At 41.9% G+C, this 17,754-nt stretch overlaps 1 protein-coding gene and 1 pseudogene across 39 annotated transcripts in view; one reads left to right on the forward strand and one right to left on the reverse strand.

Annotated features, from left to right (window-relative positions):
* Window positions 1-17,754, forward strand: part of DLG2 (discs large MAGUK scaffold protein 2) — a 1,809,506-nt gene that overhangs the window by 1,629,959 nt on the left and 161,793 nt on the right. Inside the window, exon 2 of one of the 39 annotated variants that reach the window (XM_070490547.1) lies at window positions 9,941-10,066. The exons of 35 other annotated variants lie outside the window; for them this stretch is intronic. In XM_070490547.1, coding sequence (XP_070346648.1) covers window positions 9,988-10,066 — 79 coding nt within the window. In that variant the 5' untranslated portion in view covers window positions 9,941-9,987. Of the gene's footprint in view, window positions 1-2,378; window positions 2,518-2,581; window positions 2,710-3,090; window positions 3,114-9,940; window positions 10,067-17,754 lie in introns of those variants that run through there. 3 more of the 39 variants (XM_070490550.1, XM_070490551.1, XM_070490552.1) reach the window with 3 other exon arrangements.
* On the reverse strand, window positions 582-5,679 carry LOC106830687 (large ribosomal subunit protein P1 pseudogene; annotated as a pseudogene).

Consider the following 17,754-nt stretch of genomic DNA (forward strand, 5'->3'; position numbering starts at 1 on the left):
GGCTCAAGTTGATGGTGGCCAAATGGGAATCAGGGCTCAGTGTCATCAGACTTTTCACTTTTGGGGTAGCCACAGAGAATATTCTAATGTGAAATTTCTCAATTTTTAAATGTTAACCCTTGATTCATATTTCTGAAACCACCATGAAGTCAAAGATGATGTAGTTGTGGTTCACACATGGTTGGCATGCTGCTGATTTGTCACCCACTTCATAACATCTTCTGTCACAGAACACGAACAATGTTATTACACATTGTTTTTTCTGTGTATTCCCCCCACTGGGCTAAGAACTCGTTAAAGGCTAGGTTGTGTCTTATTTCTCCAACACTATCGACTACCGTGGTTCCTGGAACATAGTAGATGGTTAAAAAAAGCCCAAAAAAAACCTATGTTTTTGCAGATTTCTTTTTTTTTTTTAACAAATGTGAGCCTCTATTCACCCTTTAGTGTAATCCTTTTGTGTCTTAGTCTTCTCAGCTATACAACATTTGCTTGTAAAGTTCTAGTATGAGTCATAATAACACAGTAGTAATAACTAATACTGCATAAATATTTTAGTTTGGAAACTTGATAGTTGATACTTTTTTTGTTAACAGTTCAGCTTTTTATTCACCATGTTACAAGAGGTTTAGTCAAAAAGACCAAAGCCCATGTCATCATCAGACTCCTCAGATTCTTCTTTCTTTGCTTCCACTTTCTTCTTCTCAGCTGGGGCAGCAGCGGTGGAGGGGGCAGGCCCTCCAGCTGGGGCAGCGCCAGCAGGTGGCGGAGGTCCACCAGCCCCCACGTTGCAGATGAGGCTTCCGATACTGACATTGGCCAGGGCCTTTGCAAACAAGCCTGGCCAGAAAGGTTCGACATTTACACCGGCTGCTTTAATGAGGGCAGTGATCATATCCTCCGTGACCGTTACCTCATCGTCGTGCAGGATGAGGGCCGAGTAGATGCAGGCGAGACCGAGGCCATGGTGCGGGCGAGGGCTGGGCGGCGCTGCCGGGCGCGGTGCTAGTCGCCGGATGAAGTGAGGGCCTCACCCCAACGCGGCCTTAGCTTCCTCGGAAGGACCGAGCACCTTAGCGGCAGCGGAGGAAAGGGATAGTTCATACTTCTAAGGAATTATAGTCTACCTGATGTAAGAAAAGTAAGCAAAACTCATTATCATGTTTCTTTGTCCTGCTTTCAGATTTGGTTTATTTAGACACAGTATAGTGTAAAGAAAGAGCTTACAGGCCCTAGGGGCAATTGGGGGTTTGCATCTTGACATTGTCATTTGTCAGCCATATGAACTTGGGCAACTCATTTTATTTGTCTGGGCCTCAGTTTACTCATCTGTAAAATGGGAATAATAATACCTACCTCATAAGATAATTGTAAGAATTACATGGAATATTGTACATGTGACATTATACACAATAGAAATTAAATAAATGTTTGGTTTTGGCGAGGAAAAGGGCATCTCCCTTTGTCTTACATCTTTGACTCATTAAAGCCCATAGGCACATTGGAAGTAGGGCTTTATATTTGCTTTTTAAAAAGCAGGAATAAAACCGATTATCTAGTCCATATGGAGAAACAGAAAACTCTTCCATATTTGGATAATTACATAGGCCCAAATTAGAAAAACAAAATGAAGTGTGTAAGCTTGTTATACAGTCCTGGTTTTTATTATTATCTTTAATATTAGGCCTTTGACACAAATTTCAAGAGCTGATTCCTGCAGATGTTTTTAACCTGGGGAAGTGGGTGGTCCATAGTGCCTTCTGGGAGGAGGAACAGGTTTCTGGAGGTAGGAGTTCAGTCTCAACATGCTGAGATGCTGAAGGACATCCAGAAAGAGACGTGTAGTAGAGTTAGGTAACGTTCAGAGAGATGCTAGGTGGAGAACGTAATTGAATGGGGAAGAAGAGAGTGCTCAGGAAGGGTATACAGTGTGAGGAGAGCAGAGAGTCATGGAAGACTTTCTTCCTCATGGCCTGGAATTATAGGAATTTCCTGGCTCTGCTTGAGCAGACATTCCAATCTGGGACAGAATTTCCAGTTTAGGATTCAGCAAATAATAATAAGTCCAGCACTCGAGAGAGGCACTCTGAGGACCACAAAAGGAAAAGGGATGGCATGATCTCTTAACAGTTTCCAATCAGATAGGCCACATATTGGGAAGCATAACATGATACAATTTAGTATACTATCAATACAATATAATACAATATGGTTTAGTGTGGGATCACATTTACCAGTGGCAGGCTTTGGGAATTTGAGAAGGGAGAAAGTGATTCATCTGTGGTCTTGCAGTGTGTGGATTAAAGTCTAGGCTCTGGAGCCAGATTGTCTGCTATCAAATCCCAGATCAGCTGCTTACTTAGCCTTTCAGCTCCCCAGCTTCCTCCTCTGTAAAATGAAGGTAGTCTCTTCTACACAGGGTGGTTGTGCACGAAGAAAGACAGCTAGAGCCTCATTGGCACGCCAAACCAGCTGAGTAAGATTGCGGAAAGAAAACCAAACCTATTGGCCTGCCAGGCAAGTAGACTGACAGCACCTGGAGGAAATAATTATCTGGAGCAAAGATTCAGGGGGAGAGTAGAGACGGGTAAAGGAATAAACCTAAGGAAGTGGGGTATGAGTGTGTACTTTGTGTCTGAGCAGAGGATATTTGGACTCCTGCAGATCCTCTAGTTTGGGTGTGGACCAAGGATGGATGAGGAATAAGAGGTAGGCATTTACTCTCTCACTCTTTCTCCCTCCCAATGTCATTAATTAATCCCTGTGTGCCTCAGTTTCATCACTTATAAAATGAGATAATAGTATCTACATCATAAATTTGTTAAGATTGAATGAATTTATACATGTAAAGCTCTTAGAATGTTGTCTGACACAAGTAAATGCTCACAACATGTTGGCTATTATTATGACTTTTATCCCACAATCATTTGTTGTGTTCCTAATATATATCACGAACTGTGACAGGCACTGAGACGTGGAGGTGAAGAAAGTCATGGGCAGCTGAGGCAGGATAGCTGTTGAGAGTGCGGCATCTGGACGCGTGGACCTGGTTTCAAATCTGGGATCCATCATTTTGTTTCCATCTATGTAACCTGGAGCAAGTGTCTACTTCGGTAAACTGTGGGTGATGCTAACACCCACCACAGGATTGTTGGGGGAAGAAATGGGATTAACCTGTATATAAGGCTTTCAGTATAGATCCTGGCACATAGTAAATGCTCAGTCCTGGAAAGATTGAAGAAAACATCAGAGAGGTGGTGAAACTTGAAGATGCATAAAATGTGGAGAGCTGGAGAAGATACACAATCCCAGGGCTTTCCCAGGGAGAAGATATTTTTCAAAGTCCTTTGTTATATTTGTTAAACAATGTTCTCAAGTGGTAGAGCAAATTGTGAATAAGAAGGTGGGTCACACTGGGCAAAGGTGAATTTTACTAAGCTAAAGGATCTATTGTTTCAAACAAGAAAATATATTGCAAGTCATTTAGCTTGTGAAAAAAATGAAAGTCAAATGGTGTCAGTTACAATTGCAAAATATACTTTAGCTACTAATAATAGCTGTGTTTATTATCATTATCATCCTGTGAAACTGAGAACAGACCTTAACCTTTCATCTCTTTGCTAGCAGTTGGATAGAATTAACATAATTATGGTTGGTTGGACTGATCATTTTGGGCAAGAATTTTTTTCTTCTCTCATGTGTCTGCAGGAGATTTAGAATATCACAGTAAAGCTGCCTTTTTCAGAAATAATAAGATCTCTATGTATTTACCCCATCCTTCTTAAGAAAACAGGAACCGTAAAAACCTTTCAAAAAGCTCTTTAGACCCAGGAAGTGTCCAGTTTTAAATTTGTTGGGGATTCACTATCAACAAGCAAGAATAGGAAACACTCTGCAACTGAACTATTATTAAGAGATGGTACAGACGTAATAGAAATAGCTAACATTTGGGGGCACTTCTCGCTAAGTATTTTCTAGGCGTTAGCTCTTGTATGTCTGTAATCACGGATTCTAGGCAGGAATGGCTATCAGCCTTATTTCACAGAGGTTTAGTTATTTGCCCAAGGTCACACAGCACAGCCACACCTTCTTTCATCTGCAGCCATGTTTTCTTAGGTATGTGTGTTCATGAAAGAAATCTGAGTTTATTTTTTGTAGGCAACTGTGGGTGTTCTCTTAGCCTAGTGTCTTTGGTAGTGAGAGAAAGATCATAAGAGTAGAGTACACAGGAAACATGAATATTATTGGTAAACAGCAGTGTAACAAAGGCAAAGTTTACTGATAAGATTTACTAAGTAAATGACTGATAAACCAAAGGCTAAACATGGTGTGAGTTTAGGGGAAAATGTTAATGGCAGAGGTGAGATTAGAACCCAGGTCTCTTAGGTCCTAGGCTAACAACCAACTAATGGATATCAGCCTTTCATCTGTACAATGTCAGGTGCCTTGCTCGTGTGATTTCTCACTTCTCCTCTCATAATGTGGTTAGTGAGTTAGGAAAATGAACTCAAGAGGTCTGTCCTTTTGTTAAGACATCTAATTGACTCACCGTGCCAGGCACTGACTATAATGTTTAGTACCTTTTCTTTGGAGTTGTAGCAGCAAGAAATCACAGACAGAATGCGACAAATCCCAATCTAAGTGTTATAACAACAAGCTTTGTTAACAAAGAGTTGAAAGAGCAAGTTTGGCTGACAGGCTTCATGAAATGTTGACTAGAAGAGGTGGCATTTTCACTGGGTCTTGGAGTGTTAGTAGGATTTCAGGAGGCACTAATGGGGCAACAAGTGAGAGGGGCCTTGTAGAGAGAAGACCTGGAGGTGTGAAAAGCTGCGAATATTAGAGGTGGGGGCTGGGGGAACAAGTGGTAAAGGGGAGATGTTGGCTTCTATGTCAATGAATGCAAAGCAGCCTAGGGTTGGCCACCTAAGAATCATTATCCAGTGTTGGTATTGTGTCATTCTGACCTTAGTTTCACATGTCAATATTTTACTGCATTGATGGCATCTACAGTACAACAAAATTTAGTTTTACAGTCTGCACTGGGATCAATGCATTCCATTAGGAACGAGGAGACAGAGAGAAGAAATGATTTTCCTTGAGAAACAAATTGGTAATATACTTGAAAAAATGGGAGGATAAATAAGTTTCTGCCGTGGAACAAATTCTGACCTGTTGAATAACAAGTTCCCTATCTCCCTCCTCCATGCGTTCTTCTCTGCATTCCTCCCCCTAGTATTCTGTTGCGAAGGGAAAGTAGGCAGGGTAATGAGTGTCAGGCTGGGGAGGGAAGTTCTGAGTGCTACCTGGCTTCCTGACCCGTCTACAGAGGTGAAAAAGGCTAGAGGTGAGGTCTGATCAGGACCTACCCAGGAGGAAATGATGGATAGAAAGTCCCTGAGGCTCTGAGAGAGACTGTCATCTGCAGAGCTTCAACCAGGCCTGGCATTATAGTTCCCTGTAGTCACTTTCGTTCAAGCAGATTGACAGTTTTTGGAAAGTGATATTTCATTGGAATGGGATTTTGCTGGAAGTGGATTCAGTGATGACTCTTAATGAGTGTCACCCTGCTGACTGTTCAGTGTTGTGTTCTTCATGCCATCTGTTAACATTTCTGAGTTCTCTGCTCAGACAGCAAGTGCTGCAAGATGTTCCCCTGATCTATGTAGTCTTACGCATGTTACGGCCAGATGAGCTGGGTGCTGACCAGGGTGCCTTTGTGGCAGAGCCTCTCCCAGAAGTCTCAGGTCGCATCTGCAGAATTCCTATGGCACTATTTAGGTGACTTTGAGGAGACGCAAGACTTGGATGAGTGCAACTCCCCCAGAGCTCTGTGATACAAACAACACGCTGCTGAGACAGTAAAATAGTATGTAAGAGCAATTTAGGAAAAAGATATATGTTGGAGCAATAGACTGGATCCTTTTGGATTTGAATTTAGGCTGTGAAACTTGGACAATCCAGGTTGGGCAGGAGTGGTAGGCAAAGAGGATAGAGGTGTGGGGAGCTGTTGTGTGGTCTTAATTGACCTACACATTGTAATTTTCTCTTCACTTTAAAGGAATTGAATATGAGTAACAAAATCAAATCTCTTAAAACTCATGAGAATTTATATTATTGCTTCTTTTTAAATCCTCATGAGGGGCTGGCCATGTGGTGGCGCAGCGGTTAAGTTCGCACATTCCACTTCAGCAGCCCAGGATTCGCTGGTTTGGATCCCGGGTGTGGACCTACACACTGCTTGTCAAGCCATGCTGTAGCAGGCATCCCACATAAAATAGAGGAAGATGGGCGCGGATGTTAGCTCAGGGACAGTCTTCCTCAGCAAAAAGAGGAAGATTGGTGGCAAATGTTAGTTCAGAGCTAATCTTCCTCAAAAAAAAAAAAAAAAACCCACATGAAAGAATGCACACATGTACATAAACCCCGAGGGAAAAGAGCAGTTGCTGTGAGGTCTATGTAGGGAATGGGACTCACCATGTGCTCCCAAAGCTTTCCCCAGCTGCCCCAACATGAGCGCTCCGACAAAGACTCTTCCCTGCAGGTTAGCTTTTTCTGAACAGGAAATGCTGGGCGCATTGTCGTGAAGCCAGTAACTATGGCTATCCCATCACATTCATGATCCCCACGATGTTTCCTGAAAAGCTCAACTGGAAACATCTATGTGCATGTCAATTGTCCTTCCTTCTTTTCATCTTGCATTCTTTCCTTCACTTACTCAACAGACATTTATCTATTTATCTTGGGCTGGTTATGTGCTGAGCACTGAACTAGGTGGTGAAGCTGTTTTTAAATGGTCATGTCCTGGTTCTGGGTGCTAAGGGACAGAGTAGGCACCCATTTTACAATACACTTTGGTGTCGAGAGGGAGAGAAGTACTGTATGGCTGCGTGAGAGCACAGGGGACACCTTATTGATGAAGCATCTACTTTATGCCAGGCCACCTAGGCATGAAAACCACCGTCCAGCCTCACTTGGATGGGAATCTCATAACACCCTGCTACAGAATGGAGATGCCACTGTCTGCATTAATTGTTCTCCTTGTTCTGGGCCTAGGCCAATCCCTGAACCATCTCACCCACACCTCTCATCTCTAGGTGCTCCCAAGCTGAGCACACAAGCCAAACTCTGGGACCAGGTTCTTATGCCCTTGTAAATGTGTTAACCGGCTACTAGCAATATCCTGAAGAAATGCTGCTATACATTAAGATGAAATGATTTCTCTATTTCAATTCCTGCAGATATTTCTAAGTGCCCATTAATACAAAACTCTGTGCTGGGGCATTCGTTGTTGGAGGGATAGCTAGGACATGTCTCCTAGCCTTGTGGAGTTGTGTTCCCCAGGAGGGAAGAGGACACACATATAATCAGCAAAATACAAAGCAGGGCACAGGTGCCATAACAGGATGCTCTGCGAGTGTATGACGAAGGAAGCAGAGGACCAGAGGAGTCAGGAAATATTTGGAAGAGGAAGTGGTAATTTTTCTGGGTCACAAAGATTGGTTAGAATATCTGCAAAGAGAGAAGAAGCATCATTGTAAGGGGAGGAAAAATTAGAATTAAATATGAATAGGAAAAGTACAAAGTATTCTGAAAACACTTGGAATGTTGTAAGGGACGGTTGTCAGTAGGAGTTAAGAAGAAAGGGAGGCCGAGGGCAGATCACAAGAGCCTTGAATGCCAGGCTAAGCATATGAGGTACGTTCTCTGCTGTTTTAATTCTCATGAAGAGACAGAGCCCAAAATGGTCCTTTAACTTGGTTGGTAAAAATTGTGTCACATGAGGCTGAGAGATGGCAATAAGGATGGAAAAAGCACAATGGAACTCCCAGTCTAGTGGGTACCCAGTCTGATGCACAGAGTACTATAAATTCAGCCTTCTAACATTTAATATTCACCAATTTAAAAAAATTTCTCAGCCTCCACCTCTCAGTGTGGTTTATTTTTCTACTCCTTGAATGTGAGTGGTCACTGTCATTCACAGATAAAATATATTTATTTCTTTGTGAAAATGGCCCCCCAAAGAAATCCCTCCTGTGACAGAAATGAAAAGAAGTGACTAATAGTTCACTGGATTTTATGAGTGGATGTGACATGTATAATGATAGTTACAAATCTAGGATTTCTCAGGTGGCCCAAGGTGTAGCCTGCTTGGATTTATGGACAAAACATATTTAATTCAGGAGCAAGAAAAAGTAGTGGTAACATGCATAGCAAAGAGTCATGCTGATTCAGAGAGTTAGGTATGGACACTTGGGAGGCAGAGACGCGAGATTGTCACCGGCATTGAAAGATGGTTCATTTGTGAGTTGCATCTTCTGTCTCTGGAGGAGAAGACGAGAAGGAGGGGGATGCGCTGCACACCCACAGACATTATCAGGCCCATGTCAGGTTCGTTCAGTTTGTAGTTCTTACACTGGAACATGATGTAACCCACAATGCACGTTAAATCCTTATAATAATTGGTCCTATGATAGAAAAGTTATTGTCTTTTCTTTGTTTTCAGGTAGTTTCTCATATTAACAGTCATTTTGTATCCACAACTAAAGTAGCAGATGCTGCTAGGAAGTTGTTAGATTGGGGTTCCACTTTTGCCACCACACTTTCTTTCTTTCTTTTTTTTTTTTGAGGAAGATTAGCCCTGAGCTACTACTGCCAGTCCTCCTCTTTTTTGCTGAGGAAGCCTGGCCCTGAGCTAACATCTGTGCCCATCTTCCTCTACTTTATATGTGGGACGCCTACCACAGCATAGCGTGCCAAGCAGTGCCATGTCCACACCTGAGATCCTAGCCGGCGAACCCTGGGCCCCCAAGAAGCGGAACGTGCTCACTTAACTGCTGCACCACCAGGCCAGCCCCACCACCACTTTCTAACTGTGTGACTTTGAGCACATTCTTCAACTTCTCTGAGCGTCAGTTTTCACATACAGTAGTCCCTGGGTGTCTGCGGGGGATTGGTTCCAGGACCCCTCATGGATACCAAAATCTGGATGCTCAAGTTGCTTATATAAAATGGCATATAACCTATACACATCCTCTCGTATACTTTAAATCATCTCTAGATTACTGATAATACTTAATACAAGGTAAATGTTATATAAATAGCTGTTATACTGTATTGTTTAGGGAATGACAAGAAAAAAAGTCTGTACATATTCAGTACAGATTCAACCATCGTAGGCCTTTCCATGTGCAGTTGGTTGAATCCAAAGGTGAAGAACCCACAGATACGGAGGGCTGAGTGTATGTACATTGGAGTAAGAATATCTTTCACATAGAGCTTCTGGAAGGATTGAAAAAGAGCAAATATAACAGCTCACAGGTGTGGGCTAGGCACGCACAACTTTGGTGGGATAGGAAATTCAAAAAGGGACTGAAGAAGGAAATCTGCAATATAGTTTATTAGTTCTTATCAAAGGAAGGTCAGCCTGGGAGGAAGTGACAACCTACCCATGATATGACATGACACACAGAAGGACTGCCTGCACGTGGTATTAATTTTTAATCAAACCACAATGATATTAAGACAACATACTTAAAAAGCGCACAACTACATTTCAAGTGTACACGTGAGCACTATTCATCTTAATAATCATATTTCAAAGTGAATAATTAGCTTTTAAATCTTCATCCTCTCTCCTTTTTCAATAGCAGGTAGAGAAATGAAACAATTGCAAGCTATTGGCAGATAGATACCCTCCTATGTCATCTGCAGTCACTACTTTGTGGCTCCAAGCTGGAGTATATTTGCATGGCAGAGATTCCAAAAATGAACATAGTAACCCCACTTAGAGAAGCTTTCAGCATTTGGGGATGATCACTGTTGATTCTGCACTTCAGTTAAGGAGAAACTCTGTTCTTCTTGGCCATGAAGAATTCAGTTCTCTAAAAGGACCAGATTTGATTGGGCCAACACAGGCTGAATGTACTAATATGTTTAGATTTCAGGTGGTTTTTTTCTTGCTGTCTGCAAGAGTGCTGATATCCCATGAGATTTCACCAGGACTTCTGCCAGCCAGAAGATATGTCCTTAGACGGCCAGTGTGACCTTGGTAACTCTGAGCCAGGTGGGGAGCCACTCCTAACATGACCTAATCCTTTAAGTGTGTTTTGGAAACATAATTTACATGTCTTCCTATTAGATGCTCTTTATTTAGCACCAAACAGCATTATAAATTAAACTTCCCGGACATTCCCCTTCTGGTTAGTAATTTCATTAGAATAAATTGAATACACTAGATGTTTTCTTCTTCCTCCTCTCCTCCTCCTCCTCCCCCATTCCTCTTTCTCATCCTTCTCCTCCTTTATTAGATATTGATAACAGAACTACTCTACGAAAGTATTGCTCTGAAGACCTAAGTTGTCCTAAATTAGCTTAGAAGGGCCTGCTAAACTCTGCATACATAAAAGACATGAAGAATTTGGTCTCAAACTAATTTTCAATTTACATGAGGAGAATGGGCATTTTTCTGGGCCCCACTTTGTGTAGTTCTTTTACATATGTCATCTTATTTATCCTCACCATAGTCTTGTAATTGTAGTCGGTATTATTTCCAATTCAGAGAGGTTAAGTAATTTGTTCCTGGTCAGCCTGGCAGTAAGTGTGTACATCTGGGTTTCTTCTGAGTTTTTGGCTTCAAACTCTGTTTTTATTTCAGTCAATTGACATTTATCAAGCATCTATTATATGCTCTGTACTGTAGTAAGAGCTGAGTCCACAGAGTTAAATAAGACATAATGCCTTCCTCCATGGAGTTTTACACTAGCAGGGGAAGCAGGTGAAACAGACATACAAATAAGTGTAACAGTGTCATCAATGCAACAATGAATATATGTGTGACATATAGAGTAAGATGAAGAAAGGCATGATTAATTCCATTTAAGGAAGCAACTTTAGAGAAGATTTACTCTTAAAGGAGATATAAACCTTGAATTTTAAAGAAAAAAGGAGTCTGCCATGCAGATAAGAATAAAAGATGCCTGGGGCAGACAGACCATTTACCTATGGAAAGAAATAGAAATCTGAAGAACTGAGTGTTTTTAGAGTACTTTAAGCAATAAATATGTATTACGACAAGTAATTTTATGCTGACTCTTGGGGGTTCAAGTATGTCTAAGCCAGTTCTCCTTCAGGTTTCAGTTCAGTGTAGAAAACATGATTCATACGTAACTACAATCTGGGCGGTCTGATATGACAACTCTTATAGAAGTAATAGAGACACTAAATGCTATAGACATTGGGAGGCAGGAGAGATGGCTTCTGTTTGGGGTAATCAAAGAAGGCTCAAAGGAGATAGCATTTAAGCTGGACCTGGAAGGAAAGACAGAATGGAAGAAAGGCATCCAGGTAGAGGGACTGTCCATGAGCAAAAGTAGGGAGTTGGGAAAGCTCCTCACAGAATCCAGAAAAAAGAAAGCCTAGGAGACGGGAGCTTGCCTGCAGGAGAGGATCAAATGCTACATGATTTTCATGGAATTGGAGGATGGTTCCTCCTGTATATTCAGCAGCAGCATCCTCACCCTGCCCGGCCCCCCGTCAGTGATCTCCAGCAGTTAATGGAGAAACACCCCTTATACTGTCTCCCTTAATTCGGCTAGAAGAATTCTTACTACTGATAGCGTGGGAAGACACGGACACAGTATTGAAACAATCCTGGATTCAACTCTTGGCTCAACTATTCTCTCAGCTAAACTCTTTGAGCCTCAGATTCCTCACTTGTAAAACTGAGATGATGACATCTATCTCAAAGTGCCAGAATAAGAATTAAGTGCACAGTGAATGACAACACATTCCTCATCCTTACATAACTGCTTTGTAAATGACAGTGCTTGACGCACCAATCTTCACCCCTTTCCTGCTGCTTTCTTCCTTCCTCATTCCCTAACTCACGCTGCACCTAACTCCTCAGCTGAGGAAGAGTTTGTGAATGGTCATACTCTCTTTTGAGAGGATCTTCCATTCTTATAAGTTATTTTTTAGTTTAATGTATTATAGGAGAGTGGGTGGGTAATTATCAGCAGATATAAAGAGAAATTAACCAAGTAGGTAGTGCTTTTGACTAAATATAGATAAATCAGTTTTTCTGGTTGGGTTCCTGAGACAGCAGACTCAAGTGGAGATTGGCAGATGGGAAATTTATTGGGGAGGGCTTCAGAATCAAAATGCAGAGGAAGGGAGTAGGATTGGGCAGAAGGAAAAGTTGGATGCTGATGCAATTTCAACAAAGACTTAAAGGAATGGCCCTTTAGAGTAGCCCTGAGTTGGGATGAAGGAGCTGGGCCTTTATACCCCTTCATTGACCAGTCACTGCATTCAGGCTGCCCCAGGAAGGAGGAGTGACTTAGGGTGATGCCATTTTCTTCATCAATGGGCAGCTGGGGGAATAAGTGCTTCAGTCTTGAAGGGAGATCTGAGAGGCACATTTGTGTGTGGGCTTTGCTGATAGCCATGGTGTAGAATTTTTAAAGCAAGAGGAGTCTGTTCATATTCAGAGCATTGTATTAGTTGCCTGTTGCTGCTATAACAAATTACCACAAACCTAGTTGCTTAAAGCAACACATATTTATTCTCTTACAGTTCTGGAGTGTGAAATGTTCTGCTGGGCTAATGTCAAGGTGTTGACAGGGCTGGTTTTCTTTGCAGACTCTACAGGAATTCTGTTTCCTTGCTTTTTCAAACTTCTAAAGGCCACCTGCACTCTTTGACTTTGATCCCTTCCTCACATCACTCTAACCTCTTGCTTCTGTTGTCTCATCTCCTACATCCTCCTTTAACCTTCTTGCCTACCTCTCGTATGAACCCTTGTGATTATGTTTAGGGCTGCCAAGATAATCCAGGCTAATCTCCGCATCTCAAGATCCTTAACACAACCACACCTTCAAAATCCCTTTTTCTAAATAAAGTAATGTTCACAGGTTTTGTAGATTAGTATAGGGATATTTTGGGGGGGCCATTATTCAGCCTACCATGAACATTACAGTCAAAACTTCTTGCACTGGTGCTGCCTATTGAGTGTGTTTATCTGGTGGTTGTTAGAATGGCAGTGTTAATTTGCTCTTGTCCGGGTCTGCCTCCCTTAACAACATCAAGATCACTGGGGCCAAATAATGTTTTCTTAGCAAACCCCTAACTTGTTTGAATCAAATTGGAAAACTCTTCTTCTTTCTTCTGATAAAAGGACACAAGAGCAAGATCACACTGAGAAACCTTCAGGTCTATGTTAATGGAGCCTTGAAAATTAAATAACATTTATAGAAATCATGGAGGAAAAATAGACCCTCCTGTAATGCCACCTGAAATGGAGAGAAGGGAGACATACCCCGGCTTCTCCCTTCCTGCCACCCTCCAATCTCCTGTCAATGTCTCCCATTGGCTGAACCCAGCTAGAAGTCATTTTTCAAGGGAGTCTAGACAATGTAATTTGCATGGAGTCAGCCCTTTTGATATAAAACAGAGCAGGAGAAGTGTGGGAATTTGGAAATGAGAGAAAATGATTAGCACACAAACTGAATCTCAGAAAAATCAGGACTGAAGCTAATAAGTAAGTTTGTACTGGTTATTCGTGCCTCATCTCTTCCGTTTCATCCAATTTCCAGACACTTTTTTGCATAAAAACAATTTCTCACTCCACAGATTCCTTACACCCTGAGTCATTAGTGATGGCATTATTTATTGTGCATGATTTCAAGACTGCTTTCCCAATCATGCCTCAGAATTTCTTACCATCTACCTTTACCTTCCAGCACCAGGGATGCATAGGAGCTGGGAGAAGCTGGGGGCCAGTGGGACATATTGTATTAATCAGTGATTAGGCCAGATAGCAGAACTAGAAAGTAGAATGTCCAGCAGGAAAAATATCTTGCTTCGCAGTGGATTTTGATCAAATGCTATCTTTCCAGAGCACATTTAAAAATTGTTCCTGTGGTTTTTATGCTTGAAAGCTGATACTTTGCATTCCCCGCTCAGCCTCCCTCCACTGAGCCTCAGAGTTGTGCCAGGCCTCTAATCTACTCTTTTGCCAGGCTCACAACACCATCCTAATTGGATTTTAATTTCCTGGTAACCTGCAGCAGTACACTGAGTTCAATTCATTACAGCCCTAAATAGAGATGCAGGCAAAATAGAGGTCCCCATCTTTGGCCTTGAAAACCTTCTTGTTCTTCTCCTCTCCTTCTTCTTCTTTTCTTTAACCTTTAAAAGTTGTAAGTGAAGTTGCAAAGAAATATACAGGGAAGTTCTGTTCATCCTTCACTTCGCCTCCCCCAGTGTTGACATCTTACATAACTACAGTATAATTTCAAAACCAAGAAATTGGCATTGCTACAATCCACAGAGAAGATGCTTCATTTTGTAATTTATAGAGGACGCTTCAGGGCTGGGGATGGTGGTGGTTGGTAATGTGGCAGTAATATTAATAATCCTATACATTCACACAGTGTTTTATACTTTTCAGAGCTCTTTAATCCCTTCCCAGTAATGCAAGGGTTCTATTAGGAAGTTTCTCACTCAGCCAAGCATTGCTGATACCTAAGTTTTACTTGATAATTCAAAAGCCAAAGAGCTCATTATAAGTAGGCTGCCTTCCATTTTCTCCTGAAAGGACCCTAACATCAAGTTACCCCATCGAAAGATGACTCAGTCCCCTTTGTCCTGCACTTTCTATTGATTGAGAGAAATTTCTCCTCTTCAGAGGCAGAAGAGGCATGATCCTTTGCCTTTATACAGCTGCTCCCTTTGCTTCCATCTGCCTCCTGCCACCCCTATACCTAGTCTGCTTTGCCTGCCCAGTGCTTCCTCATTCTCTGAGATTAAATCATGGAGTTACCACCTCTTGAACACCATCCTCTTCATTCTTCTCAAGCTGGGTTAGGTACCTCTCCTCTGTACTGCTACAGCTCCTTGTTTATGCCTGTAACAAGTTTATTTGTATTGTCTATTTTCTTGTCTATAACCCCTAATAAATAGTGAATTCTTTGAATACAGAGATTAGATTATTTAAGCCTTTATTTCTATCCCCAGCACATTTTTTTAAATAGATGGATTCATGGAATAATTCTATGTCAATCTGGAAATATAGAAAAGCTTTACTAACAACTGAATGAAAAATATGAAAAGAAATGAATCCTAGCTTATCTCCCCCTGAGGTCTCCTGTGCCTATTGCAGATGTCGCAAGATTTAGAGATCCAGAACATGTAATGATGACAGAGCTGGGGTCCATATGATCTTGACAAGATAGACTGATGGCATGCAAGCACCAAGATTAAATTTAATAGAGTTAAATATAAATTTTGAGCTTCCTGTTAAACATGGTGGTTTGAATACCTGCATATATTTATGTTCCCTTCTAAAACTCTACCAAAGTAACAATTAAGGAATTTAAACGAGTATAAATTTATAGGATCAAAAAAGAAGCGAATCTTGAGCCAGCCCTGATGGCCTAGTGGTTATTGTTTGGCACTCTCACCACTTCGGCAGCCTGAGGTCTCCTCCTTGTTGCGGACCCACACCTGTCTGTCAGTTACCATGCTGTGGCCGTGGCTCACATAGAAGAACTAGAACAACTTACAGCTAGGATATACAATCATGTACCGGGGATTTGAGGAGGGAAAAAAAAAGAGGAAGATTGGCAACAGATGTTAGCTCAGGGCAACTCTTTCCCTGCAAAAAAAAAAAAGGGAAGTAAGTCTTGACAACACGTGTAGGAAATATAAATAAAATTTTGGAAGCTGGAAATAAGCTGGGTGAGTGGAAAATGATTTAGCAGAGCTGGAAAAGCATAAATCCCAGTACCTACAGGAGTGTGAGATAATAGAAAAAATATATATTTGTATCTGTCCCCAGTTCCTGGCATAGAGCTTCTAAAATCCTTATACTTTTCTGGGCTATAGGAGTGTCTTTTGTTTTAATGAGGTGACTGAGTGGCCTCCTGAATGGCTCCTGGATGAGGGCTAGACACCTGAAAGACCAAGCCTTGATTAGAAGCTTGGAATTTTTAGCCCTTCCAACCCCATTCTCTTCAAAGGGAGATGGGCTGAAAATTGAGTTAATGATCAATCATGCCTACATGATGAAGCTTCCATAAAAATCCCAAAAGGACGAGGTTCTGAGAGCTCCCAGCTGGTGAACACATGGAGGTGCTAGGAGAGTGGCTTGTCCAGAGAAGGCATGGCAGCTTGGTGCTCCTTGCCACATACCTTGCCCTACTCATCTCTTCTATCTGGATATTCAACTGTATCCTTTATCATATCCTTTTATAATAAGCCAGTAAACGTAAGTAAATGTTCCTCTGAGTTCTCTGAGAGCCACTCTAGCAAATTAATTGAACCTCAGGAGGAAATCGTTGAAACCTCCAGTCTATAGCTTGTTGGTGAGAAGCACATGTGACAACTTGGGCTTTTGACTGGCATCTGAAATGGGGAGAGGGGCAGTCTTGTGGGACTGAGCCCTTAACCCGTGGAATCTGATGCTGTCTCTAGGTAGATAGTGTCATAATTGAGTTGAATTCTTGAATAGCCTACTGGTGTTCAAGAATTGCTTGTTGGTGTGGGGCAAAAACTCCACACATTTGGTGACCAGAAGTGTTGTGAATATAGTGCTCTGTGTGAGTGTGGTAGTAATGTGAGTAGTAAAGGAGACTCACAGGGAAGAAATACACAGTAGGGAAGAACTGTATTTTTTTCCCTACACAGGTGGGAGAGTGGGTTTTTCTTTACAAGGGATGTGAAGCCGATGAGAAGCATAGACTCCTGGAAGGATTCAGGTGTTAAAGGCCTTGGGTATGTGAAGACAGGGATGTGGGAGAGCAATGAAAAGAGAGATACTGTTTCGAAGTCTTATAAGGAACTATTGGAGACCCAGATCCCTTAAAACTGCCAACTATGCCCACCCCAGCAAATGGATATTTCATCTCTGGAGAGACTGAACCAGAGAATCTCCGGGTTTGAGGCATCAGACACAGATCAGGGTTGCAGAAACACAATGCATAGAGAACTGGGATATTAGGGAAAATATGTTGTGAATGACGAAGTCTCCCTCCCTTCCCCTCTCCCAGGCTTCTTCCTTTCCTTTCCTTCCAGAACTCAGCAACCTAGCTTTTATCCTGAAAGAAAAGATATTAAGAGATTCTGGGGAAACTGAAATGGCCTGGGCATAGAGACTCCCAGGTCCTGACATCTGGGTATCTCCAAAATGAATACATCCCCAGCTTATCACTAGATGATGGTGACCACTAGTCCACAACCCCTGTCCATGCACACAGACCCTCCGATCAGCATTGTGTGCCTCATTCTTGATTTAGACTTAGAAACAAGAATCAACAGGCATGTTGGCATCCTTAAGACAGAAACAGAATCAAAGAGAATACAGAGAATCCAAAGATAATGCAGGGAAGAGAGAAAAACTTGAAAATACCTGTAATTAATATACTTGAGGAGATGAGATATCCGTGAGTTAAGACCAGGAAGCTGTTAAAAGGGAACTTTTCAAGGAGAAAGAGCTTTCAGGCATTTGAATATGTTAGATCACACCTGGAGTATCATGTTCTAGGGAGACCCCGTTGCAAGAGGGGCTTTGAGGAAGTAGAGAGTGCCCTGAGGAAGTCAGAACCTGGATTTATCCATTCAAGCACGCATACATGTACAGAGTGGACATTTCTCACTTGCCTTCGTGAGCCAGCCCGACACTCATAGTTCTGGGAATGAAGGAGCCAGAACTGAGTAAAAACAGGCTGAGGCACTAGGAGCTGGTATAGGATG

This window comes from Equus asinus, chromosome 20 (assembly GCF_041296235.1).
Source record: "Equus asinus isolate D_3611 breed Donkey chromosome 20, EquAss-T2T_v2, whole genome shotgun sequence".
Classification (NCBI taxonomy): Eukaryota; Metazoa; Chordata; class Mammalia; order Perissodactyla; family Equidae; genus Equus; species Equus asinus.